The 26,577-nt window shown below is 45.4% G+C and overlaps 1 protein-coding gene across 1 annotated transcript in view; it reads left to right on the forward strand.

Moving 5' to 3' along the window:
• Positions 1-309: 309 nt before the first annotated feature.
• TNFRSF21 (TNF receptor superfamily member 21) overlaps positions 310-26,577 on the forward strand; it is a 65,567-nt gene continuing 39,299 nt past the window's right edge. The window contains exons 1-3 of the mRNA XM_059400293.1: positions 310-402; positions 19,587-20,235; positions 21,761-22,255. Of these exons, the coding sequence (XP_059256276.1) occupies positions 316-402; positions 19,587-20,235; positions 21,761-22,255 (1,231 nt within the window). The 5' untranslated portion in view covers positions 310-315. The remainder of the gene's footprint in view (positions 403-19,586; positions 20,236-21,760; positions 22,256-26,577) is intronic.

Consider the following 26,577-nt stretch of genomic DNA (forward strand, 5'->3'; position numbering starts at 1 on the left):
CCAGCCCTCCTCCCTGGTTCTCCGCAGCCGCTGTCGGAGGAGAGCACGGGGAGGCGCGGGCTGCAGCGGCCGCTGCCTCTCCCCGCCCGGGCGGCCGCACCGCTGGGCAGGTGCTGAGCGCCCCCGGAGCCTCCCTCGCCGCCTCCCTCCTCTGCCCGGCCGCCCGGCTGCCGCAGTGCACATGGGGTGTTGGAGGTAGATGGGCTCCCGGCCCGGGAGGCGGCGGTGGATGCGGCGCTGGGCAGAAGCAGCCGCCGACTCCAGCTGCCGGGGGGCCACGCGCCCCGGGCGCCCCTGCGAGCCCCGGGCTCAGCCATGGGGACCTCTGCGAGCAGCAGCACCGCCCTCGCCTCCTGCAGCCGCGTCGCGGGAGCTACGATGATCGCGGGCTCGCTTTTCCTGGTGAGTGCGCTGGGGGACCGGGGACGGCCGCGCGGGAGCCGAAGGCGCCGCTCTCTGGGAACGGGGCGGGTCCCCGGGCCCGGGCTGCGGAAGGAGCGGGGTCCACCCGGCTGGGGTGGGGGGTGGGTGGGCTTGCCACCCGGGAAGGTATCCGGGTCGTTTGGGGGAGCCACCAGACTCAGCCGGGACTCTGGAACGTAGGCGAACTGTTTTCCTTGCAGTCTGGCTGCGCTGGAGGAGGCGCTAGAGGTGGCCAGCCGGCTTCCTGCGCATTTCAGAGCTTTCCCCCCTACTCGGACCTCTGGTGCCCCCACCCCCCTCCACACAACCCCACAACCACCGGCCGCTGCCCACTCCGCGTGGTGCGGGGCCGGAGGTGCGGTGCGGGGCTCTGAGGGCTGGCGGCGGCCGCCGCTTTGTTGCAGCTGCAGTGTCATGTCGGGATGCTACCGCAGTGGGAGACTGGTACCGGTGCGCGCCGGCTGCCGGGGACCCGGGAGCGCCCGCGCGGTGCATTCCCGAGCAGGGCGCACAGCCCCTCCCCCACCTCGCCTCCTTGGCTCGGGTGGGTCCCAGTTTCTGCACGCCAAGAAAAGAACCCTTAGACCCACTCTCAGGCGCCTCCAAAGCGCCGGCTGCCAGCCAGCCAGCACGCGGGCCCTTGAGTGGGGGGAGGGGGAGAGGGCTCTACATAAAGGAAGATGAATTTCTCCAGTCTGTCCTATCCCTTCTTTACCTGTGGCCAGGCAGGTGACCCTGCAAAGTGGAGCTGGTTTCTTCTTAAGCACCCAAGGTGCATTTAGTTCCAAGGCGTGTTCTCTGGCTCGTCTCCCTCACTTACCTACCTGGGCAAAGCCTGAAACCACCCTTGACCCAGAACTTCTCCCCAACTTCCCCCAGATCCTTTCCCCTTTCTAAAAGTTAGAGGGGGAGGGTCCGGGTTAAGTGGAAGAAAATTTATATGAGATCAAACCTTTAAGTCACCATAAGCTTCCCATGCCTATCTTTTTCTCTCTGCAGGGAGAACAGAGATTCTTAGCTGAAACTCACACAAAAACAAAAGACAAGAGCCTATTTTCACGGCAGGGCTGTGTAAGGGGAAGGCAGGCTTGCTGTCTCCTTCCCAAAAAGGGCTTAATGCCTGGTCAGCCAAGATCTCTTAGATCCCAGGGCACTGCAGTTGCTATGGCCTGGGAATTCATCCTACAGACGCTCTGGTTCCCTGTGTGAGTGTGGGTTTTAAGGGGGAAAGAGAGACTAAAGAAAAGTTTGGTGCTGTTAGCATTTATAATGAGGCAAGTCCCAGTCGCCTTTCAGAGACTTTCCTGCCCGTTTATAGTATTGGCAAAGTCAAGATCTGTATCCTTGATACAAGTGTGGGGGGCTGCTGAACAGTAAGTGGGGAGTCTCTTCCAGTAATGCATCTGGATTGACAATGTTGGTGTGTAGAGAAACCCATTTCAGTCCATGACTCTAACTTCAGTGGAGTTAAATCAATCCTTGAGTTTCCCCCTTCCATCTACTACTCTACCTGCACCCCCCCCCCCCCCCCCATGCCTGTCCAGGTTCTCTAAATATCTGATCATTACATGCCCTATAGAGTGTACTCCTAGATTAAATCCTAAATCAGTGTGATATTTCATTCATTTTACAGTTGAGCATGAGATAAATAGATGTTCCAAAGTCAAGTCTCCATGTAAGAAAGTGTAGGTTGCTTTAACCAACTGAGAAAGAGCTCAGTTCCTTTTCTTAAATCATTAAACTCAGTTTATTTAAAAATTGTGCACTGGATCTGCTAAACTAAAGGCCTGAGAATTTAAGTTTGGCTGTCTTTCTTTAACCCACTGAGCCACCCAGGTGCTCCTGGCTGTCTTTCTTAAAAAATGAAATTTGTAATGGAGCTTAGAGGCAATCTCATGTTGTTAACTAATATAAGAGTCCTCCTTCTCCTGCTAACTAATAGAAAGGCTCTACTTCAGTCCATGGAATGGTTTGGGGTTGACCCTGTTGTCCTGAAGGGTGATGGAGAGGATGTACCAGGGATCACCAGGGATTTTGCTGTAACCTTGATGTAACCAGGATGGGGAGGCAATGTCTTTTCTTTTTTCCATCCCAGTCTACAAGCTCCAGTCCTCAGGATAGACGTTGTTCATGTATAAAACGATGCTGTCATGATATTGGTATAAGGATTATTTATCCCACTGGGATTCTTAGCCATGTGAAAATGACAGACACCAGGCACTGGAGCCCACCTAAATATGGCAAGTACTCAGAACACGGCGGGATAGCAGGGAAGTTAGTGCCCTGCCCATCTATTGCAGTTAGATTAAAAAAAAAAAAAAAAACCTCAATAAAATGTCCAGTTTATTATGTCTTCCAGTTACTATGGTTTTTCAAGTATTTCCTTCTTTGTGACAATATTTGTTATTGTCATCATTTTTTACACTTTTTTCTTGTGACAACCAGCTAACTGTATGGAAGAGAACTTTCATATGGCTTTAATTAGCTTTAAAAAAACACATGCTACCTAACATATAATGCCACACACACACACACACACACATTACTATGTGTCAGTGTATAACTATGCTTTATATACAGTATCTCATTTACTTCCAACATCTCTGTGAAGCAGGAAAGTGTTATCTCCATTTCACAGATGAGAAGATGTAGGCTGGGCAAACTTCATTGGTTTGTTCCTGGCCACACAGCTCACCAGTGATGACGCTCAGGCCAGGAGCCGAGAGCACCTGACTCTTCAGCTCATGCCCTTGCTCCCTCCTGTGCCACATTGCCTATTTCACAACTCCAAATTGCTAGACGATGAAATGTAGGGGCAGAGAAGGCTCACTGGAGCAAAGTTGAGACTGGTGGTTTGGTTTGTTGCAGAATATTAATGAGAATTACATGAGTGCTTTTGGAAGAAAGTGTTCTTGCTCCTCGTACTTCTGTTTCCGATGAGTTGGGGTGTCTGCATGATACTGGGAAGTAAACCACAAATGGAAAGATAAAAACTTATGTGTTCCAGGCCAAAAGTCTGGAGGGGAGATAAGGGAAGCCTCTAAGTTTGTGTCAGTGCTCAGAAATGCCCTAGAAAGGCTGTCCAGAATGACAGGACACTCTTAGATGCCTCTTGCCCTTAGGGGGCTTGCTTTGCCTGGACCCACAGAGTGTTGGCAGTGAGGCAGTCCGAAGAGAAGGGAACCATAAGGATAAAGTCCCATGTTCGCAAACTTAAACTGAGCACCTACTCCGACAGAGGCACTGTACTAGGCAGTGGGAACCCAGGGATGAATTAGGATTTGGATCGTGCCCCACAGGCACAGTTTTTATGGTATGTAAAACGTACCTGGCTATCAAGGGGGACAGTTGGGTTTCATGAGCTGATATGGAATCAGTGGATGAATGTATTCAAAGTAAAATACAATATGTGGTTGATGTTAAAATCTTTAAACTACTTACAGTAGCTCTGGGCTAGTTTAGTTAATTTGAAAGCTGGCAGAAGAAAAATTTTCCCGAATCTCAGAATAACATGCATTAGCATTAGTAGGAAAAGCCACTTATACTCAGAATAGGGAGGGCTGACATGTACTGGAATGCAGGGTTTCTAATGTATGCCATGAAGCCGCCATCCCTGTTGCCAAAATGTGGAGGATCAAGCTTTCAAATGAACTAAACTAGCCTAGAGCTAGCCCCAAACCCACAGGGCTCCAGTATAAGTCAAATACACAATCAAACCAAATCAGCATGAAAAAAAAAATTCCTTGTGATGGAATGTATATTATACTACTTTACATTGAAGAAAAAACCCTAGACTGAATAGATGTAGATCCCCCAATCAGCTAAAGGACATATTTTAGTGTGACCACAGTTGCACAAAGGCAAGCAAGCTTGATGTGGTCCAAAGGGTTAATGCCCTGTTTTCAGGACTGGGCGCAGAAGGCGCCTCCAGGTGTGCCCGATTGGATAGAGGCAAGGAGGCATGGCCCAAGTAATGGGTGGTCTGTGTACTTAGTGCATCGTAGATCAGAATATGGAGACATCACATTTGAACTGTACCTTTGACTCCCATCTGCGAAGATGAAGGGTAAAGCTTCTTTGGTGACTCCATAGACAAGCTGCAAATTGGTTTTGTACTCTGCTGGCCCTTTATAAAGCATAATTGACTTAAGGAAACTTGACTGATTGACTGACTGATGCTGGGAAATGGTCAGAAGCTTCGCCAGGCTATTCAAGGAGCCCACATGAATTGAGTGACTTTTTACTGCATAAGTGGCGGTGTCTGTTTTCCAGTAAGCCCTCAACGCTGTTGGCCTTCTTCCCCCAAACAGGCCTGGCAAATTCTGCGGAGGCCGGGTCACCGGCAACTTCCTGGAAAACTCAGATGCTTGCTCTTCTGTGACAGAAGGAGCCCTGAGTATGTCATCGCCTTTGGGCATGTGCCCGATGACCATTTGAAGCTGATTCAATCTGGATCATCAGGCGCAGATTTGTGTGTTTGATGGAATGAAACCTGAAGCCTTAATAGGAGTCAACTTATCCCCCAAAATTTGAATCCCGGTTTGGCGTGAGGATACTGGGTTTTGGTGCTGCTGGGATAGTGGCTTATTGAGTTTTGATTTTTTTTTTTTTTGTTAGAATGGGGGTGCAAATCATGAATAAATACGGGCCTTACCCCAGTGTTTGTATTTGTCAAATACCAAAAAATAAACAAAGAATCCTAAATTGGCTTGTATGCTGCCATCTGGCTTTCCCACCAGCTCCCATTTCCAGGCCGAGTCCAGGGGCGAGGAGCCGGGCAGAGGTTAGAAGCAGGGAGGCACCTGGCAGATGTCAGGGAGCGTGTGCTCACCTTGGCACTGCAGGGAGGTGGAGCGCACTCGTATTCAGGCTGTTGATTCAAAGCTGTGGTTTCAGTGATATGAGGCTGTTGACCTCATTCTTCAGAGGGGGAAAGGCCGCCAGGAATGGTCCAATCTTCCTGGATTCTGGCTATCCAGATTCCTCCCCCTCCCCAACAGACGACAGCACATGGAAGGTAGAGACTGACCCTTAGAGTGGTGGGAAAGTTTGCTCACAGGGACCTCAGGCAGGGGCAGGCTGGGCCTGGCAGAGGGGAGGAGTCAGGCCATGGAGCTAAATGGAGCCCCATCTCCTCTTTAGAAGATTTGGAATTTGTGTCGAAGGCTTTGTTCTAAACTAAAGAACAAAACTAAACCCACAGAAAAGGAGCGGGGGCTTGGTAAATGAAGTCCTAGCAAGGCTCATTCTCTGATCTTTACAGAATTTTCCCGTTGCTCTTCTGCCAACGGAAGGGCTTGGCGGATCCACGGCTTGGAGCTGTATGCAGATCCATTTTGGGAGAAGAAACACGAATTTAATGGCTTTAGGAGGAAGGGGAGGAGTGAGTCTATGAGTCCTGGATCACAGGAGAGCCACTGTGGATTCAAGAGGGCTTTAGAACAGAAACCCAGAAGGGAGGAATATTAATGGCTGTTAATATTAATCATTTATATTGAATTACTGAGCTCGTATTTATTGAGTCCTTACCACTGACATTGTGTTGAATACCTTCTACAAAGGATCTCCGTAAATCTTTCAAGTCCATGATGTAATGGTATTCGCCCCATTTGGTAGATGAGGGTTTGAGGTATAAGAGGAGTCAGTTAAGCAATCGGCAGCTTCCAGAGAGAGGATTCTCATCTAGGTCCCAGGGGCTTGATACACATTGCTTTTTTCTGCCAAGTTGTGGGAGGAAACAAATAACCTTAATTTACTGGAATTTTTTTTTCCTTTTCCTTTTCCTTTTTCTTTTTTTTTTAGCTTTTATTTGTTTGAGAGAGAGAGATGGAGTGCGCGAGCCAGAGAGAGTGCAAGTGGGGGGAGGGGCAGAAGGAGAGAGAGGAAACAGACTCCCTGCTGAGCAGGGAGCCCAATGCAGGGCTCCAACCCCAGACCCCAGGATCATGACCTGAGCTGAAGGCAGATCCTTAACCGACTGAGCTACTCACATGCCCCTGGAATTTTGTTTCTTGTTAAGGGGCTGATTTTACCTGAGAGCTGAACATTCCCTTTCTCGCTGGGAAGCAGTTCGCCTCCATGATGGCGCCTGGAAGTTTAGCCAGAGGAGCCGATTCTGTAAGGGAGAGCAACCTGCGGGTGTGGATTGAAAGCCGAGGGTGTGGAGCCACTGGCAAGCATTTTCCTGTGGTGTGACTCTGACAGGCAGTGGTGCCATGGTGAAGATGGAAAGATACTCTCGCAAATTGAAAGGTTAAAAATAGGGAATGGATGCTTTGCTTGCCTGCTAGTTGGGTCATTTTGAAAAATATTTGCTTAGTGAGTAACAGTGTGACATGGGTTCTGCTTAGCAAGGAGTTTTCCCTCACTTCTGAGAATTTGAGGACCGGGTAGGGCTTTCTTTGCTGCCAGCCTGATCATTTGTATGGGATTAGAGCATACGTTTGTCTCATCTGTTACTAGTACTGGTTAACTTTTGGGGTCTCATAGAAACTGGTCTGACGTCCCCATGTGCGTGGTCCCAGAAGTCATGTTTTTGTGTATGGTGTATCCCATGCACTTTTTAGCGTTCTTGTCAGCAGGCTTTCCTCGTCTCTTCCTAGATTGCAGATGCTGAGCAGACTAAAGAAAGGCAAAGAGTGAGAAGAAACTTAATCATTGGTTCTGGGAAAGAGGATGGAATTCTGCTTTCCCAAGGAACACATGAGACCAGACTATTATTTGACTTCATCCTAGGTATGGCCAGGTCAGCGTAACCAGGATTAAGAGAAATGGAGGGCAGGAGGTGGAGAGGATTCAAAGGCACATGGTGATAGGTTTCCAGAATAATTTAACTAGTTATGATACACTCCTGGCTCTTCCTTTACTTCTGGGAGTCCATGGCTCCTCTCTCCTTTTTGGTTTGAATCTTGTGTATCTGGTCTAGGAGAAAAATACCAAATTAGACAAGGTTTGGATGTGCTTCACTCCTCATTTGGAATGCTCAAGGCCAATATCGTTATCCCCCATTTCAGCTTCCTAAAGACAATATACAATGTGCTATTCATCTTCATATTTTGGCTTGATGCCCTGACACACACTAGTTAAGCAATAAATGATTGTTGAATGAATTCCAGAAGGATCTTGCTCTAAACTGACTGTTCATTCATTCTAGACAGGTTAAAGGTAGTTGGATCTTGAGCTACATCTCAATACTTTGAGCTACAGCTGAAGGATATTTGAGTTATTAACACAGAACATTTTAAACTCAAGCAAATTGGCAACTAGAAGAACTTAGTGGATACGAATTTCTCTTCCCAATTCATTTTTATTCTTTGAACTACACAAACATTTGTGTATGGTAAAAACTAATGTCTACATGCTTGCTTGTAGCATGTAGCTTATAGCAAGAAAAGCAGGCTGCTTTTCTTTATGTAGCTTTTTTATCTTACAGAGATATATTTATATTTTTCACTCAGTTTAATAAATAGCTCTGGTGCATTGCTAAATTACTTCGCAAAATGTCAGGCATTGCTAGACTTTGGGTATATGATAGTAAAAGACCACTCGTGGTCCTTCCCTTTGGAGTTAATAGTTTATCGGGGATGAGAGAAAGGGTGATGTTCTAGAAGAGCAGAAGGAAGAGTATGCCAGTGAGAAGGAACAGCATGTACAGTGGGCCAGAGGTAGGAAAGAACCTACGTGCTCAGAGAGTAGAAAGAAGGCCACCGCGGTTGGAGCTCAGGAAACGGGGGCAAAAGGACTGTGTATTGAAGTTGCGCAGCAGGCAGGAGCCAGATAGGACAAGGCTTTTAGAGGTCTGAACATGTCAGGATGTTGTTGGGTGTACAATTATAGGCAAGGTTATAATATTTTATTTTTATTTTAATTTTATTTTTTTCAAGGGTTTTTTTTTTTGTTTGTTTGTTTGTTTTTTTGAGATTTTATTTACTTACTTGGCAGGGAGAGAGAGATCACAAGTAGGCAGAAAGGCAGGCAGAGGCAGAGGGGGAAGCAGGCTCCCTACAGAGCAGAGAGCCCAATGCAGGACTCTATCCCAGGACCCTGGGATCATAACCTGAGCCGAAGGCAGATGCTTCACCGACTGAGCCACCCAGGTGCCCATATAATATGGTTTTAATGAGTTGTTGTTTGTCTCTTTGTTTTTTTTAAAGATGACTCTGGCAGTTCTGTGGAGAATGGGTTTGAAAGGGGAAGTGGAGATACAGAAGGCCAATTGGATTCTTGTGCAGTTAGCTCAGAGTGTGGGGGGGTGATGGTTCTGTCGGGGGAGTGGCAGTGAAGGTGGGGATTACTAGATAGATTTTAAAGGTTTTGAACAAGGTCTACTGCTGGTGAGATGTGAGAGGGCAGGAGTCGAGGGAAAGCATGACCACTTTCACTTGGTAGTCAAGGCTGACTCCCTGGTTCCTGAGCTGGTGGTCTGATTACTATGAAGGGCAAAGCTGGGGAAAGGGTGGGTGGGCTTGGGGACCCCAGAGTTTGCGTGCGTGTTAGTAATTTGCGGTGCCTATGATTTCTGCAGTTCAAGCTTTAATCCCTGGGTTGGCGGTGTGTGGAGCCATCCTGCTCTTGTCGGACACTTGGGCAGTTGTCATTGTTCTGCAGGCTGGCAGCACTGATGAAGGTGTCTCTGTACAGATCACTCGCTCTTTTGCCTTTTGGGTTGTTCCCAGAAGTGAGGTATTTTGGGGTATATTGCCCAAAATGGAGCTGGGTCACAGGAAATGAATGAATGGTTTTATGGCTCTAGCAGCACATTGCCAGCTTGTTTTTAGAAAGACTGAATTAATTTAGACTGCCACCAGGAACCATAAATGTGCCTTCTAACCCACAAGGCTGCCAGCATTGGAGTTTATCATTTTTATTTATTTAGGCTGCTTTAATATAGATAGGTAAGGGTCCTTGGTTGTGCCCATGTACATTTCAGGAGTTGCTAGGGATGTCCTAAGTTTATCCATGTGATAATTACCTTTGTGATTATTCATGTCGCCCTCTGTCTCAACTATTGAGTGGAATTTATGTTAACCTCCTGAACATTTTTGTAATAAGCTTTTAGTAGCTGTGTAGGACATACATTTTTTTAAAGTAGGTCCTGATCTTTTTAATGTTGGGTTCGTTGACTTTTCTGGCCGTCCCTATTGTGTTGGTGGAAACTGGGTCCGCGTGTTCTGCAGGATGTTCATACATCTTGCACGAGTAGCGGATCGCATGGGCAGATACGCTGGGGAGATGCCGGATTCAACAAAGTCACTGTTTTCTGCAGCTCCCCTGCTGGGCCTCCTGGAGCCATCAGCCCCTTAATAGCTAATGTTAATTATGCCTCTCTGAGGGCTGCCGACAGAAACCTTTCCTCAGCTTGTAGGCCAGGGCTTGGTAGAATTTATCTGTAAAGAGTTAGGTAGTATTTTTGACTTTGCGGGCCATGTGACCTCTAAGGAAGCTGCTCACCTCCACCTTTGTACTTTGAATGCAGAGCTGGGTAGTACCTAAAAGAAGGGCCGTGGCTGTGTTCCAGTAAAACTTTATTTGTGGAGCCCGGAATCTGAATTGCAGATTGCCACGTGTCCCCAGATTTTATTCTTCCTTTGATTCCCACCCCCTGCTGCAACTGTTTAAAATGTAAAAGTCCTTCTTCACTTGCGGGCTATAAAAACGCAGGCACGTGGGGGGAGCGTGTTCGCCAGTGTTTGTACCTGGGGGTCCTCAGCATTTTGTGGGACTCCATCAGGAAAACTCACTCCAGAAAGTGCTTGCTGAGATTCTGCTCCATTTGTCTCAAGTGTACTTTGTCAGTAGGAAATCCTTTCTTCTCTCTTGTTCTTTCTCATTTGCTACACGTTGTTTATATGTTAAGCCTTTTTTTGAAGGTTTTACTTATTTATTTTTTTGAGAGAAAGAGAGCTCCAGAGAGCGGAACAAAGGGAGAAAGACAAGCACACACGACGCTGAGCTCAGAGCCCGGTGCCAGGCTTGATCCCATGACCCTGAGATCCTGACCAGACCGAAATCCAGAGTCAGTCGCTTGGCTGCTCCACCCTTGTTAAGCCTTTTTTTGAAGTGTTGGATGGCCCTTGTTTGTCTTTTAACTCATCACCATGGGGTCTGTATTTTGTTTTTGTTTTTTTTGTTGCTGTTGTTGTTTTGTTTTGTAGAATGCTCCAAGTCTAGTACGGGATGTTTTAGGGCAACAGCTTTATAAATTTGGAGTCTCTGATACACTTCTTGGGAATTGGACATTTGCATTTTAAAGATTTTATTTATTTACCTGACAGAGGGATCACAAGTAGATGGAGACAGAGGCAGGCAGAGAGAGAGAGGGGGAAGGAGGCTCCCTGCTGAGCCGAGAGCCCGATGCGGGACTCGATCCCAGGACCCCGAGATCATGACCTGAGCCGAAGGCAGGGGCTCAACCCACTGAGCCACCCAGGTGCCCCGGACATTTGCATTTTAATTGGGGTGTCTTAAAAGATAGCCCAATCCCCGGGCACCTGGGTGGCTCAGTCAGTGAAGGGTGTGCTTTGGGCTCAGGTCATGACCCCAGGGTCCTGGCATCAAGACAGAGTTCGGGGTCCCTTTTCAGTGGGGAGTCTGCGTCTCCCTCTCTCTCTCTCACTCTCAAACATAAACACTAATCTAAAAAAAAAAAAAAAAGATTCCCAAGGGAATGAGGCTACACTATAGTAATATGCTAAGTAAGGAGGAGTGATCATTGAAATAACTAAACTATATGGGGGACTTGTGTCACACATGTCCCATGTGCTTCACCTATCTTAATAATTCTGAAAACAATCTTAGGAGGGTGGGTATTACCATTATCTATACTCTACTGATGAGGAAACAGAGACATGGGTTGGGTCACTCCCCGACATCGTCCAGCTAGGACCTGGTAGGCAGAGCCTGCCAAGCACACGCCAGGCTAAAATAGGTTTTGTTGATGCTTTCTTGGTGGAACTGCTGTGCTGGCTGGTGGTGGTAGTTTTTGCCTTGGTTTATAGAAAGATTCTATAAATTCTTAGTGAGCACAGAAGAGTATTTCCCCCAAACCTTTGATCACTGTCTTGTTTATAACGTGGTTTCTCTATGTAAGTGGGGGTCTTAGCTTACAGAAGTAGCCGTGGGCATGGACAGAAGGACGAAGTCTGTGGTCCCAGGACTCCGTGCCGGGTGCGCATGCTCCTCTGCATTGCAGGTTCCCGGGAAGACAGCATCTGGGTTAAGTTGTGCCTGTTTTTTTCCTTTTCCCAGTGTGCCCTGAGCTTGCCTCCTTCTAGTCCTGGAGTCAGCACATTCTGGCCTTGGCGTTCTTTATATTCTCTGGCATTAAAAGCAGTCCTTGCTTTTGCCTTAGCAACAGAAGACTTTTTTTTAAGTCAGGGAAGATAATAGGAAATGCAAGATCTGACCAAATTTATATAACATACCTAGGAACAGTGTGGTCTGTGTTTGGGGGAAGCTTTTACCCTTGGAATTTTCCTTTTTGTACCCTTCTCTTTTCCCTTCGAATCTGGAGAACTCCTAGCAGTCAGGGTCTTGTTATTGTAAATTTAATGTGATTCTCATAATAAAATGGCCAGATATTCTGGGGGTGCCTCGCTCTGCCTGGCTTTTGCTTTTGATCATCAGTGGGCATATTTATGGTCACGTCTCAGGAATAATTTGCTTGCCTTATCTTTGTTATAATATCACAGTAACTGAGATCCCTCTTAAAATATTAGTTTTATGCACCATTAAACATTTTCTGTAGCAAACTCACAGTCTGTCTTCCTGCCTTTATAGCTGGTCATTCTAGAGCTACCTCTTCTTTCTTTTGAAATGTGCTTTGTCCTGGTGTTTACCTTTTGGTTGCTGAACAAGTTTTTATAGCCCTCCTATATCCTGTACAGTTTGGAATGGCACACTGATATTTAGTGATTTACCCATTGTTGTCCATGAAATCAGTTGTCCTGGATAACTGAAATTTTCCAAATAACTGAAGTTTAAACCAGGGTGGAACATAAATGACTTCTGAAGAATAATCTCATTGTATTTCTCACAATTACAAGTAACAAGTTAGTGTCATTTCTTACAGGATGAGGGGGGATGTTTTAAATTCTTCATTACATGTGCCTGTCATCGAAAACACCCTGCTGAGTGTAATTCTTGTACACCAGCTATGGTTCTATTAAAACAGTGATGTGGCCTTAGGGTGTTTGAAGGTGAAACACACTGTTTGGCCTTCTACTGAAGGGTGCCAGGCAGCTTTCCCCCTTGAACTATTACGGTTACACTGTGGAGGCATTTTGGTTTTCTCGCACTTGCTCTTATACCTGTGCTCCAGCAACCTCCTCTGCCATTACCCTTTAATTTGTTGCTTCCAATTATTTATGGTCTGAAAATTCTTTCATTCAGTCAAGAAAGACTTGTCAGGTCGATCACGAGTTGGGTACTGGCTGCGGGGGCTTGGATAGCATCAGTACGTAAAATAGACTCCTTGCCCTCACAGAGTTTGCAGTCCAGAGGGGAATACACAGCACACCGATAATGTACAACTACACAATGATGGTAGATGTAGGGGAAGAAAAGGGAGGGGAGAATGGGAAAGTTAGGAAGAGGAGGGCAGGGAGGATCTTTCCCTGGAAGAGTTTGCGTTTCATCTTAAGTCCTATGCGAAGCCAGTGAGTTTTAAGCAGGGGAGAAAAGGATCAGATTTGGTGTGTGAGTTGGAATGCCAATAAAGGAAATCAAGAACTCAATACTCATTGCTAGGCTTAGAGGAGGGCTGAGGGTTCCTGTGAATGAATGGGCTTCTGGTCCTGGTACTTTTTGACATTTCTTTGGACTGCTCAGAGCAGGTATTGGCTGACTTTTTTTTTTTTTTTCCTCTGTAAAGGGCCAGATAATAAATATTTTAGATCTGTGGGCCATATGGTCTCTTTTGCAAGTAGTCAGCTCTGCCATTGTACTGTGAAAGCGGCTATAGGTGATACTTAAATGAATGGCTGCATTCCAATAAAACTTATTTACAAGAATAAGGGCACGTGGGATTTCGTTTGGTGACCCCAGGCTGCTTTGTTTATGATTTCCATGGTCTTCATTATTGAGGTGGTTGGGCAAGGAAGGAAATGCAATCTACCTGGTTGTCCCTGGCCTTGAGCTGCTTCTAATCATTATGGGAAGATAAATACATGCACCTGTGAGGCCATCAACAAACATTACCAGCAAGATGTAATTAGGCACCAAAATGAAGAATAGAAACAGGAAATGTGAGAAAGAGTTTACTCATCTGCTTGGAATCTCGTGTCTAGGATGAATTGTAAAGCCTTTGTGGAGAAGGTAGAACTGTATCAATAGCCACAGATACCTTGAAGGTTCGAGTTCAGTATGACCTAGTCCAACATACTAATTTTACACGCAAGTAAGACCAGGTCCAACTGATCTTAAGGCAGAGCCTGGACAAAAACACGTCTTCTGTTTTCTAAATCTTTGCCCAAGTATTCTTTCTTATTCAGGTCTGGTCCTCCCAGAGGCTGTGAACACTAATATAGTAGACTCGACTTAGTAGGGAGGAGGGGTGTGAGTGAGAGCTTCCAAGGTATGGCTTATATGGAGGTTTCTTTTGTCCTTGAAGGAAGTGAGTCTTGAAAGACTGAGAGCAGCTTGGCGGTATCTGTTGCTTGGGATGGGAAGGACAGAGAAGGGAAATAGGGATGTGGAGTGGGAAGGCAAAGAGAGGAATATGGAATGCAGAAGAATGCACGGATACCCTGACGCATGGATAAGGAGGCTACTCACATGTTCTCAGTCGGAAAAAAATCTCTACATTAACATGCAGCCATCCTGTTGAAGAGAACTTGGTCCATTATAAGGAATCAAATAGACTTTGTGTTCTGATAGGGAAAGAGTCCAGTGATGAACAACAGCAAATCACAGAACAGTTTGTATGGCCTATTCCTTTTCGGTATGTGAGACAAAGCAAACCCCAAAGTAATGGAAACAGCCAACTTGAAGTTCAGGGGTATGTATTATGTGTGAAAGCTCAGATAAAGGTCTGGGAAGATACGCACTAAAATTACCTGTGAGTTTCTCAGAGGAGGAGTGGGGTTTAGGTAGAGACTTAAGCATCTTACTCAATTTGATAATTGTTGGAATCGTTCCAAGAAGGTGGATTTTTGTTGTTAAAACAGTAAAAAGTATAGCAGGTTGGGTAGGAGGCAAAGAAAAAGACTCTGACATTGAAACTGGGAGTTCTCCAGAGGAGTTCTCAGAATCAGGGAAGATTAGAGCCAGAGGGGTCCTGCCTTAGTTCATGGAGGCCAAAACTTGGCCAGGGCATCAGAATCACTTAGAAAGCTTAGAAACAAAATACATTCCCAGCTCTATTGCAGACCCACAGTAGTCTCAGATGGAGGGACTGAGGATGCGGATTTTTTTTAAAAAGCTTCCCAGGTAACTGCTTTGATACTGTGTTTGAAGCCTGAGGCTTTGGGGTGAATCTCTGATTTAGTTTGTCTGCCTGTGTACAAATGAGAGAATTAAAGATCTTCATCCGGTGGAACCAGCTTCAAGTGCTCTGTTTCCCTCTCTTGAAGTTTTCCATGACCGTGTCTCCTGATTCAGGAGTCTTCCTAACATTCGCTTTTAGGTATCATCTAAACTTGTTTTTACATTTTGTAGGGAGCATTTTTTTTTTTTAAAGATTTTATTTGTTTATTTTACAGAGAGAGAGAGATCACAAGTAGGCGGAGAGGTAGGCAGAGAGAGAGAGAAAGAGGAGGAAACACGCTCCCCACTGAGCAGAAAGCCTGATGCGGGGCTCGATCCCAGGACCCTGGGATCATGACCCGAGCCGAAGGCAGAGGCTTCAACCCACTGAGCCACCCAGGAGCCTCTGTAGGGAATATTTTTTAAAAAAGATTTTTATTTATTTGAGAGAGAGAGATAGAGAGCGTGAGAGCTGGGCGAGGAGCAGAGGGAGAGGGACAAGCAGATTCCATGCTGAGGGCAGAGCCCAGTGTGGGGCTCCATCTCAGAACTCTGAGATCATGACCTGAGCCGAAATCAAGAGTTGGACGCTTAACCAACTGAGCCACTCAGGCACCCGGAAACATTTTTAAATATTGTTTTGTTTTTTTTTTTAACTTGATTTACCCCCTCTCCATTGCCCATTGCTTCAGCCCCAGAACTGTCTTTGGGGATGATGTTTACATCATTTTTACAAAGTTGGAGGACCTGCTAGTGGGAAAAGTTCTAGTTGTAGACTAGCCTTCAGGCAACTAAAAGGCTTTAGGGCAGTAACTTCTCAGGGACCACCCGTATCTCTCTTAAGAGAAAGGGATGTTGCCACCTCTTCCCTACAGGAGGGTTTCGGTGATCATGAAGAACCCAAGGAGCCGGTCCTCCGGCTTTGTAGCTCAGATGGGTTTTGGAACTTTGGAATTGGAGGAGATTTTAGAGGCCCCTCAAGCGCTGTGATCTTCAAACTTCTTTAAGGAGTCATCCTTCCTTCAAAGGAGTTCTTACTTGCCTGCCTCACCCCTCTTTAGCAAATTGGTGAATTGGAGCTCTTGTGTTTGAAGCAGAAATGGGGAGTTCAGAGCCCTAGCTTTGGACCCTGCCATGGGCCACAGGTACACCCTCCCGGCTCAAGAATGGTGTTCCATCCTGGGGTCTCCTGAGTCCAATTTGAAGATTATTGGTTTTTTCCTTCCATAGGTAATCATTCACCAAATCTTGATGTCCTGACCTCTCAAATCTGTTGCAGTCTTCTCTTTCCATGGACCCCCTTAACCCAGGCCACCCCTGAATTTTACCTTCTGAGTGGGGTTTTTCCATGCATTCTCACCCCAACCATTTCTACCTTCTGCTCTCCTGCCAGTTAACTTTTTTATTCACAAATGTGTTTATATGTCTCTTCCCCTCCACTCCCCAATATAAATGAAGAGTGACTTCTCATTGCATTTTGGATTAGGATCAACGTGGAGCCTCTCCAGGTTTAACTATGGCTGCTGTGTTTCATTTGAGGGAGAGCTTCATTCTGCTTCAGATTTTTGTTGTGGGGCTCCCTCTGCCTAATCTGCCATCCCTTCTCCCTGCCCAGAATTACATTCTGCTTCTCTGTCCTTCAGAATGAGTCTACACACTTCTGCAGCATCCCTCAGCTGGGAAATACCTGCTCACCTGCCCCTCACAGGACTCTTGTGTTTCTCCTCAGCAGTAATCTCAGTTCTAATTAAGTAATTCCTGATGTAATTAGGTGTTTCCGTCTGTCCTGCTTTAGAAGATATACTCCGTGGGGCTGGAATAGAGTTTGCAAGGTTCTGTTGTCAGCCTGTGGCATAGTGCCTTGTACACACGTAGTAGATCTTCAACAAATACCTGACCGTGCGTTCGTCATGCCGAGTGTTTGCCCAGATCTCATTTCTAGTGTTCAGTCCCGGTGAGATCCTGAGGCATCATTGTTAACTCTGTGTGGAGGAGCTGGAATTGCCGCCTGTAAGCTGGGGTAATGAAAGGTCCTTTTACAGAGCCACCTTGTCTAAAGTGGGTTACTTCACATGATGCCATTAAAGAGCCCCGGGCTTTGCTTTAGTTAGAAACTTGATTGGTTATTTTTAAATGAAGCAGGAACTGAAAAATCTTGCTTAATGAGTGGGGAAGAGTGTGGGTGCTGTGGGATTTGGAGGTGGGTTTTGTGTGCTGCTGGGGGGGCCTTTGGTAATTTGGTAGTTGGGGGGGTTGATGGATCCCCAACAAGTGTGTGCCCTGGGGAAAGAAGGGAAGCTGTAGGAAGACAAGCCCCAACCTATGCCTGGGCATGTGCATGTGCACACAAGCACACACACACACAAGCGCACACACTGGTGCTGTTCACCACCACCCTGTGCTCGAGGTATGTACCTGGCTGGTTGCCCAGCCTCCAGCACAGGTAGGGGGCCAGACTCAGAGCCCACAGCACAGCAGGGTGATGTTTGTCCCCGATCTCCGACCTCCGCCCTCTGACTAGATCTGCCCTCTGACCAGGTCTCCCGTTGCCTTCTCTGCTTTTAACTCGCTTGCTCAAGTGTAATAACCTGCCATTTAGGTTATTTATACATCTTTCACATTCTAGAACCTGTGGTCATCTAAAAGTGCTTTTGCGCTAAGAAACTAGATGGGAAGGAATTCGGAGAGATACGGAACAGGGGCCCTTTCGCGACCTCCTGGGGGGGTCCTTCGCATCAAGGAGACAGGGAGGAGATTTTCCTTAGCTGCTTGCCAAATGGAACCCGGGCTCCACATGACGGCGGTGGCTTCATGCCCTCCATCCAGTACGCCTGCCAGATGCAGAAGAGGGGGGCTGGGCGCATTTTGCACATGGAGGGACCAAGAACAGGAAAGAAAGCCAGAAAGCAGAAAGGGGAGATAGTACAAAATTTACCATTATCAAACAAAAGACTTTTTTTTTCCCTTCAGTCCCAAATGCCATTAAGTTTCTCACTGAGAAAAATCAACCACTAGCCCTTTTTTGTGTGTCCCACATTAAGGAAAGGATGAATAGATTCTCACAAGCCGGAAATTTGTTTTCGGTATTGTTGTTTAACTGGAGGCAGGTATGGCACAGGATGAGGGACTTCAAGGGAGATACATTTGTTAAATTTTGAGGTGGAGGGGAACTGAATCTTGGGTTATCTTTCAAGGTGCTAACAAGACGGGAGCTCTGATCAATTTTGGAAGAGATTCTTGTTTTATTCTGTTAGTTCCTGGTACTAATTTGGAAGAAGCTTGCCCTGATGGACATCTGATTGTACGGGGTGGCCACTATTTTCTTTTTTTTAAGATTTTATTTATTTATTTGACAGACAGAGATCACAAGTAGGCAGAGCCGGGGGTGGAAAAGCAGGCTCCCTGCTGAGCAGAGAGCCCAATGTGGGGCTCAATCCCAGGATCCTGGGATCATGGCCTGGGCCGAAGGCAGAGGCTTTAACCCACTGAGCCACCCAGGCACCCCATGGCCACTATTTTCTTGACACAGAACCATTCTCCATTTTGTAGAAGACCATGGAAACTTCCCCATTGGAACCTCTCAATCTTCATTCGTGCAGAAAAACTCTCTCTCGATATTCATTCTTAAATATTTTCCCCCCACCCTCAGAGGGAACTCGGGATTTACTACCACAAATATAATTTCCTATCTCCCAACTTTTCAGTTGGGAAGGTACTATAAAATCCTGTCTAGCTTGGAGAAGTTTCTGTCCTATGAATTAAATTTACTTGGGTGGAGTCCCTGCTGGGCCCAGCTTTGTGCCCGGACCTCTTAGGTGTCTGCAGGTTCATGCTCCAGTGTGACCATGGCCTTTAGGGGCTGAGCGAACAGGATATACCTCTAAAAGCAACAATACTGTTGTTTAAAGAAAATTAAGAATGCCAAGGGCCTGCCTCTGTTTTGCAAGTAAAACAAAACCAAAACTGAAAGATGTTTGGCTTTGCATTGACAAAACCTTTGAAAAACTCCGACATTATCACTGAAGTCCATGTGCGTAATCTGGTGCTCCAGCAGAAGCAGCCTGACCATATTCCATCCCGCTTCTCCATTACTTCATCCTGGTACTAAGAAATGACAGCATTTGTGCCATGGGAAGGAAGACAGCTACTCAGCAAGTTATTTTCTTCTTGCATTAGGATTTTTCTTTTTTATGCAGCAATTTAAAAAAAAAATTTTAACTTTGAAAAAAAAAAGATTTTTTTTTTAAGTAAGCTCTATGTCCCCAACATGGGGCTTGAACTCATGACCCTGAGATCAGGGGTCGCATGCTATACCAACTGATCGAGCCAGGACCCTCTGTATAGCATTTTGAAAATAAAGAAAAGTGCTTACATGCTCATATTCTCAATTGAATTTTACAATTGATTTGAGCAGTATTGTCAGCTCCATTGAACAGACAGAAAAGAAGGAAGTTGAGGCAAAGGTCATGGAACAAAACCAAAGCTTCATAGCTAGTAGGTCAGGCCCCAGGATGGAATTGGAGTATTTCTCTCCTTCTACTGTGTCGCTCTAGTAGCGTTAGGAGGCTGCAGGACTGGTTAGATCTTTAATGGCAATGATGGTGGTGGTGTTGGGATTGTTCCATCCTTCCTTCTCCTCTGTTCCTATGTAACCCCTTCTCGGTTTTTGTTCCTTTTCCCTCCCCTTTTCTTTCTTTCAGCTCGGATTCCTTAGCACCACCACCGCTCAACCAGACCCGAAGGCCCCAAATCTCGTTGGCAAATATCGCCATGTCGACCATGCCACCGGCCAGGTGCTAACCTGTGACAAGTGTCCGGCAGGAACCTATGTGTCTGAGCACTGTACCAACACGAGCCTGCGTGTCTGTAGCAGTTGCCCTGTGGGGACCTTTACCAGGCATGAGAATGGCATAGAGAAATGCCATGACTGTAGTCAGCCATGCCCACGGCCAATGGTTGAGAAATTACCCTGTGCTGCCTTGACTGACCGAGAATGTGCTTGCCCACCTGGCATGTTCCAGTTTAATGGTACCTGCGCCCCCCACACGGTGTGTCCCGTGGGTTGGGGTGTGCGGAAGAAAGGGACGGAGACCGAGGATGTACGGTGTAAGCAGTGTGCTCGGGGTACCTTCTCTGATGTGCCTTCTAGTGTGATGAAATGCAAAGTATACACAGACTGTCTGAGTCAGAACATGGTGGTGATCAAGCCGGGGACCAAGGAAGCAGACAATGTCTGTGGCCCACTTCTGTCCTCCAGCATGACCTCACCTGCCCCTGGCACAGCCATCTTTTCACACCCGGAGCACATGGAATCCCATGAAGTCCCTTCCTCCACTTATGTTCCCAAAGGTAACTTAACCTCATGTGTTCATTATTTGAAAAAGTCTTTGAGCCCAGTGGAACTACCCAACATGGGCTTGTATCAAGGATGTTTTCTCCATTTTGTGTATTTCAAAGTCACCCCTTATAGAAGGGACCTCCATTTTGTGGCTAATTTAATCTGTCTTCTTTGGATGTATTAGAAACATTTAGACTCAGGTTTTCTGTTCGGGGGGATCAGATATCTAAAAACTAGGTCACATCAAACTTAAAAAAAAAAATAACTGAGAGGAATAAGGACAGTGCATGACCTTATGTAAGTCTTCTTCAGGCCTTGGTTTCAAACTTGTCAAATACATGAGTGATTTAGATGCTCAAGGTTCCTTTCAGATTCAAAGCTTTCCAACATGGAATCAATCCTGGATAGGCATAGCCAGAAGGAAAGAAGGAAGAGGAGGAGAAAATACCATGATGCCTGGAAGGGAGGGATAAATATGGGAACCAAGGTGGGGCAAAAAAGGGGAACGAAAGTTAGAAGCTTTGGGAAACAACCACGTTTGTAGCCTGCTGAAGATAACTAACATTCACATCTGGGAAATAAGTTTTTTTTTTTTTTGAATGATTTCAATTTTATGCCCTTCATCGAGTATCTTAGCTGTCTTCAGGATTTTGGGTCAGGGGCAGAATAAAAAATTTACTCTTTTTTTCCCAAATCCTTTTTGGTTAATTTTCCTGAGGTGATTGCCAACTTGAGTTGTGCTTTCTAGCATACTCTTCATGTGTGATTACATTGGACCTTCATGATAATTCTGTAAGGAGGGCCTTATGACTGCCATTTTGAAATGAAGAAACAAGCTCAGAGAGCTGGAATGACCTGTGCAGGTTTTCTCACAGAATGATGCAATCCAGGTCCTGTCTCTTGGGACTTGAAATACCTGGCTCTCACACTCCTTAGTGAAGACTACTATGGAAGCTTCTCTGAAGGAAGTCCACTAAGCTGTCAGCCCAAAACTTATCTCTTAATAATAAATCCTAAGAAAGCCTTGTTTTATTCACTGATTGGTCTCACCAGAGCTTTCACTGGTCAGATTTGGATTTAAGTTTGAGCTCTTTTCCCTAGCTTAGTCATATCGTCAGTTTTACCATTGTATCTTGAAATGGCCAAAAAGTGGGAAAGGAAGAATAAAGGGATTCAGTTGGAACTAATTTTGTGAATAATCGATCCAATTTGAAGAGCTGACTAGAGCCCTGAGCATACATGAGTCTGCTCTGTATGTGAAGCACAGGGGAAGCTTCTGTGAAGTTCAGATGGTGGGGTCCCTGAGATGATCTTGACTTGGCCATGAGGAAGCAAGTTAAGCTGTGACGTTTAGTTCTTACCTTCCACATAAAGGCGCTGTTAGAGTCTTTACGAAAATGTGCAATATAATTTATTCTTAAGCTCCAAAGTTCATCTTTTCTTTCATTATCTGGCCTGGCGTGGCGATGAGCAGGAAGAGGAGGCATATACAGATCCCCAGATATAGAAAAGCTCTCCCCCCTCCTTTTTTTCTAGGCATGAACTCAACAGAATCCAACTCTTCTGCCTCTGTTAGACCAAAGGTACCGAGTGGCATCCAGGAAGGGACAGTCCCCGACAACACAAGCTCAGCGAGGGGTGAGGAAGGCGTGAACAAGACCCTCCCAAACCTCCAGGTAGTCAGCCACCAGCAAGGCCCCCACCATAGACACATCCTGAAGCTGCTGCCATCCATGGAGGCCACTGGGGGTGAGAAGTCCAGCACGCCCATCAAAGGTCTCAAGAGGGGTCACCCCAGACAGAACTTACACAAGCATTTTGACATCAATGAACACTTGCCCTGGATGATTGTGCTTTTCCTGCTGCTGGTGCTTGTGGTGATAGTGGTATGCAGTATCCGGAAAAGCTCAAGGACTCTGAAGAAGGGGCCCCGGCAGGATCCCAGCGCCATTGTGGAAAAGGCAGGGCTGAAGAAATCCACAACCCCAACCCAGAACCGGGAGAAGTGGATCTACTACTGCAATGGCCACGGTGAGCCCTCTTTTCTCCTTGCTCACACATCCTCCTGCCTTTCCTTTCTCAGTCTTTGCTGCCGGAAAGAGGGGGAAATGCTAAGCTTCCAGGTATTCCTATCCACAAGGGCCATTTGATCTAGTTGTGTTATGAAAAGTGACATGGTCAGCATTGGCTATAATATGTTCAGAGAGAATAACCACTCTGCCCTTTTCTCCCCTTGGCACATTTAGAGGAGACTGTTGACATACCAGAGACCTAGGGACTTTGTTCAACCGTGTCATTTAATAAGCGAGGAGGTAGTGTTCCTGGAGGTTTGGCAGTGTCCTTGACCCAGGCTGGTGGTTTGTTTAGGACGGACGGGCCTGACTCCACGTCTCCTCTTACTGTTGGGTGGCTTGCTTCTACAATACCAGACTACTGAAAAGCTAGAGGGCAGAAAATCCAACTTGTTTTAATTAAGTCTGCCTTTTTGAATTGGAACCTTGCTTAGAGATTCCTATCACTTTCTCACATGTGCTTTCCCCCTCCTTGAATTTTTAGGATCCCATTTCTATCAAGAAGATAGATCTTTTAGATTGTAGAGACCCTAAGCTTAATATACTGGTTATCATCTGAGGCCGGACCCTACATCTTCTGCCTAGCAGCCAGCCTTGACACAGGCCAGGACATTTCAGTTTTTCCTTTTCTGAAGACAAGCAACAGCTTACAGAACTCGTCTCGCAGCGAAATTTGGTCTGAAGACTGCAGGTTTGAGCTTGATGCAGTAACTTCCCTTTCTTTAAATCCTCCCTGAGCTGTCAGCCCCAAGTTTGGATAATCCCCTTTGGGTGTCTCCTTTTTCCTTAAAGACAAAGGCATAGGCCACATTTAAAAAAAAAAAAAGTCGTTTGACCTTTTTTTGCATTGAATCTTAACAATGTTTATACCCTTTGCCCCAGTAACTTAATTTTTGTGACTGTCATAAAAGTATAAACCAGATATAGTAAAAAAAGATTTAAGCACAAAGGTCTTACACATTTAAGTCAGCATTATGTATAATAAGTAAAAATTGAAAATAATCGATTGTCCAGGTTTAGGGAAGTGAATAAGTAAATTATGGCATATCCATATAGTGGAAAACGTATTGCCATTGAAGACTGAATCAAGTTTTTTTTTTTTTTTTTCCTTTTTTACCCATGACATAGGAAAATGTTAATACTAGGTTAAAGGAAAACAATAAAACCAAAACAGGCTACACATTTCATACAATATAATCCCAATTCTGAAAGCTTTGGGAAAAAGACTGAAGAGAAATACACCAAAATAAAAATAATGTTTCTTCCACTTCAGTGGAGTATGGTGGAATTTATGTATGTTTCATTTTCTTTATTAGTTTTCTGTTCTTTTCCGCAAATTTTCTATAATAAGCACATGGAATTTTTATAATCAGATATTTAGAGAAAGTTTAAAAAAAAAAAAAAAACCTTCATTTTACTCCCTTTTGCTAGTCTGTGTGAATGACCAAACCGAGTGAAAATCAGACTGAGGCCAACGTCCTATCTGGGATAGAGCTTTCATAGACTTGAATAAGACATCTCTTTGCTGGCAACCCAGCTGGGGAAGAAAGGCTTTAATTCTCCCCTCCTTTTAAGTAAAGTATATTTTTGATTGGATATAATTTCAGACTTCAGAAAAATTTGCGATAGTACAAAAAATACCAGTGATATCTTTGCCCAGATTGAACTATTGTTAAATTCTGCTCTTTTCTTTATTTGCACTTTTTACATAAAAATACATACAGACTTTATATTATGACATATACATAATATAGACTAATATGTTACATATAATATTAGTTACACATAATGTTATATAGTATATATAATATAATTTTTTAAAAGATTTTATTTCTTTGAGAGAGAGCAAGAGTGAAGGAAAAGGCAGAGGAAGAGGGAGAGACAGCCTTCCTACTCAGTGTGGAGCCCAATGTGGGGCTGGATCCCAGGACCCTGGAATCATGACCTGAGCTGAAGGCAAACGCTTAACAGACTGAGCCACCCAGGCGTGCCTGATGTTTTATAACACATGATATACAGTATATATATGTAGACTGTCCCCGACTTAATGATGGTTCAGTTTAAGATTTGTTAGTATTATGATGATGCCAAAATGATATGCGTTCAGTAGAAATCAATCGTACTTCAGATTATGAATTTTGATCTTTTCCTGGGCTAGTGATACACGGTATGATCCTCTTTCATGATGCTGGACAATAGCAGCTCCCAGTCCGCCATCACATCCCACGGGTGAACAACCAGTACACTTATAACCATTATGGCCCCAAATAACTGTTCTGTTTTTCACTTTCAGTAGAGCATTCAGTAAATTACCTAAGATAGTCAACGCTTTATTTCAAAATAGGCTTTGTGTTCGATGATTTTGCCTGGTGTAGGCTAATAAGAGTGTTTGGAGCATGGATAGGGTAGGCTAGGCTAAGCTGTGATGTTTGGTAGATGAGGTGTATTTTTTTTTAATTGAGCATAATGGGTTAGATGTATTAAATGCACTCATGACTTACTCTATTAAATGATGTTTTCAGCCTGTGCTGCGTTTATCAGGATGCTGCCCCATCATAAGTCATTATTGTACATATGTACAGTAATTTTTCTAAATCATTGCATGGCACTTTATGCCTAGATACCTTGGTTATGTATTTCCTGACAATAAGGACAGTCTCTTTAAAAAAAAAAAATGTGGTCATTTTTAACTCAATCGATTTAATATGGATATGATATTTTAATTCACTGTCCGTAGTCCAGTGTTGCTGATTGACCCAGGAAAGCCCTTGACTGATAGCATCTCTTCTTCCTCTGGTCTAGGATCCATCCAGGATCGGGTATTTCATTGAATTGCCCTTTCAGTGACCGGTCGGAACACTCATTCTGATTTATCTCATTAGGAGAAAATTAGCCTAGAACATCCTGCTGGATTTGTAAATGTCTGGAACTCTTCTCCCACTTTATTAAAGAAGTGACTTTGTGGCTCTAGTGGTTGCACTTACGGATTAGATCCCGATCAGCTGTATTTCTAAATGCTCTTTTGCAGCCTCGTTGTCAGAATTCTTGAGAACACTGGGAATCGTAGAAGTAAAACTGCGTCCAGCAGCAAAAAGCAGCCTAATGCAGGAACTTAGACGTTCCTATGACCATTGTCACCTTGTAAACTTCCGTGCCCGTGTCCTTGAAACAATATTCTGTTTCGTAAAAAGAATACCAGTGCCAAATCAAACAAAGTCGGACCATGCCTCCTAGGATAGCAGGACCTGGGCGAGATGCTTTTCCAGTTAAATAACAATAGTCTCATTCAGGGGCAACTCCCTCTTCCCATAGATTAACCTTTCCCCCAGGTTTTTGCGTCGAGATGTTTATATTTAAGGTGTTCTTTTTGCTTGGTTTGGTTTTGTTTTTTTCCTGAGGAAGGTCTCCTCTTTCCAAATTGCTATTCTCACAGGTACAACCAGGTAAAATCCCATTACAAAGAGAGGTTCTGTTTCATAAAAAACCATCCCAGGGACTCAGAGAGGCCTCTAGAAACTCTGCCTGTTTGATCTGATCACTGTGAGTTCTGGGCAGCCGATGATCCTGTATAATAAGGTCTTAATGTGGTCCTCATCCTTTCCCACTGAATTGTTCATGAGGATGAGAGTGGGGATACAATCACCTAGCTCTGGGGCATGCCCTATAAAAGGGTGTGCAGGACCTCCCTTACTCCCGCCTGCCTTCAGCAGACGTGCCCAAGATCCTGAGTGCCTTAGAGACCATCTGCACTCTGAAACTGGGGTCTTGGTTCCCATCTTTGTCACCAATGGCAGCCTCTTCTCTGTTAGGCCCCACTCACCCCTCTCTTACCTACTGTGGACTTCGGGTTTTTTAAAGTTGAACTCTAGAAAACTGCAATCCCACTTTCACAGAATGCTAGTGTTGGAAACAGTGGGTGAGACACTATGTAGCCAGGAGGATCGAGGAGTGAACGTGCTGTGGTACCTTGTGGGCTTCCTTCCTTTCTGAAGTCATCGCAGTGTTGCATCTGGTAGGTTGGGACTGTACTGTGGTTCCCTGTAATAGGTCTCCAGCAGCAACAGAATTAGAAGTCCCTTCAGACTTTTTAGACACAAGAGGGGTGCCTGGGTGGCTCAGTGGGTTAAGCCGCTGCCTTCGGCTCAGGTCATGATCTCAGGGTCCTGGGATGGAGTCCTGCTTCGGGCTCTCTGCTCAGCAGGGATCCTGCTTCCTCATCTCTCTCTCTCTCTGCCTGCCTCTCTGCCTACTTGTGATCTCTCTCTGTCAAATAAATAAATA

The sequence above is a fragment of the Mustela nigripes genome, chromosome 5 (genome assembly GCF_022355385.1).
Source record: "Mustela nigripes isolate SB6536 chromosome 5, MUSNIG.SB6536, whole genome shotgun sequence".
Lineage (NCBI taxonomy): Eukaryota > Metazoa > Chordata > Mammalia > Carnivora > Mustelidae > Mustela > Mustela nigripes.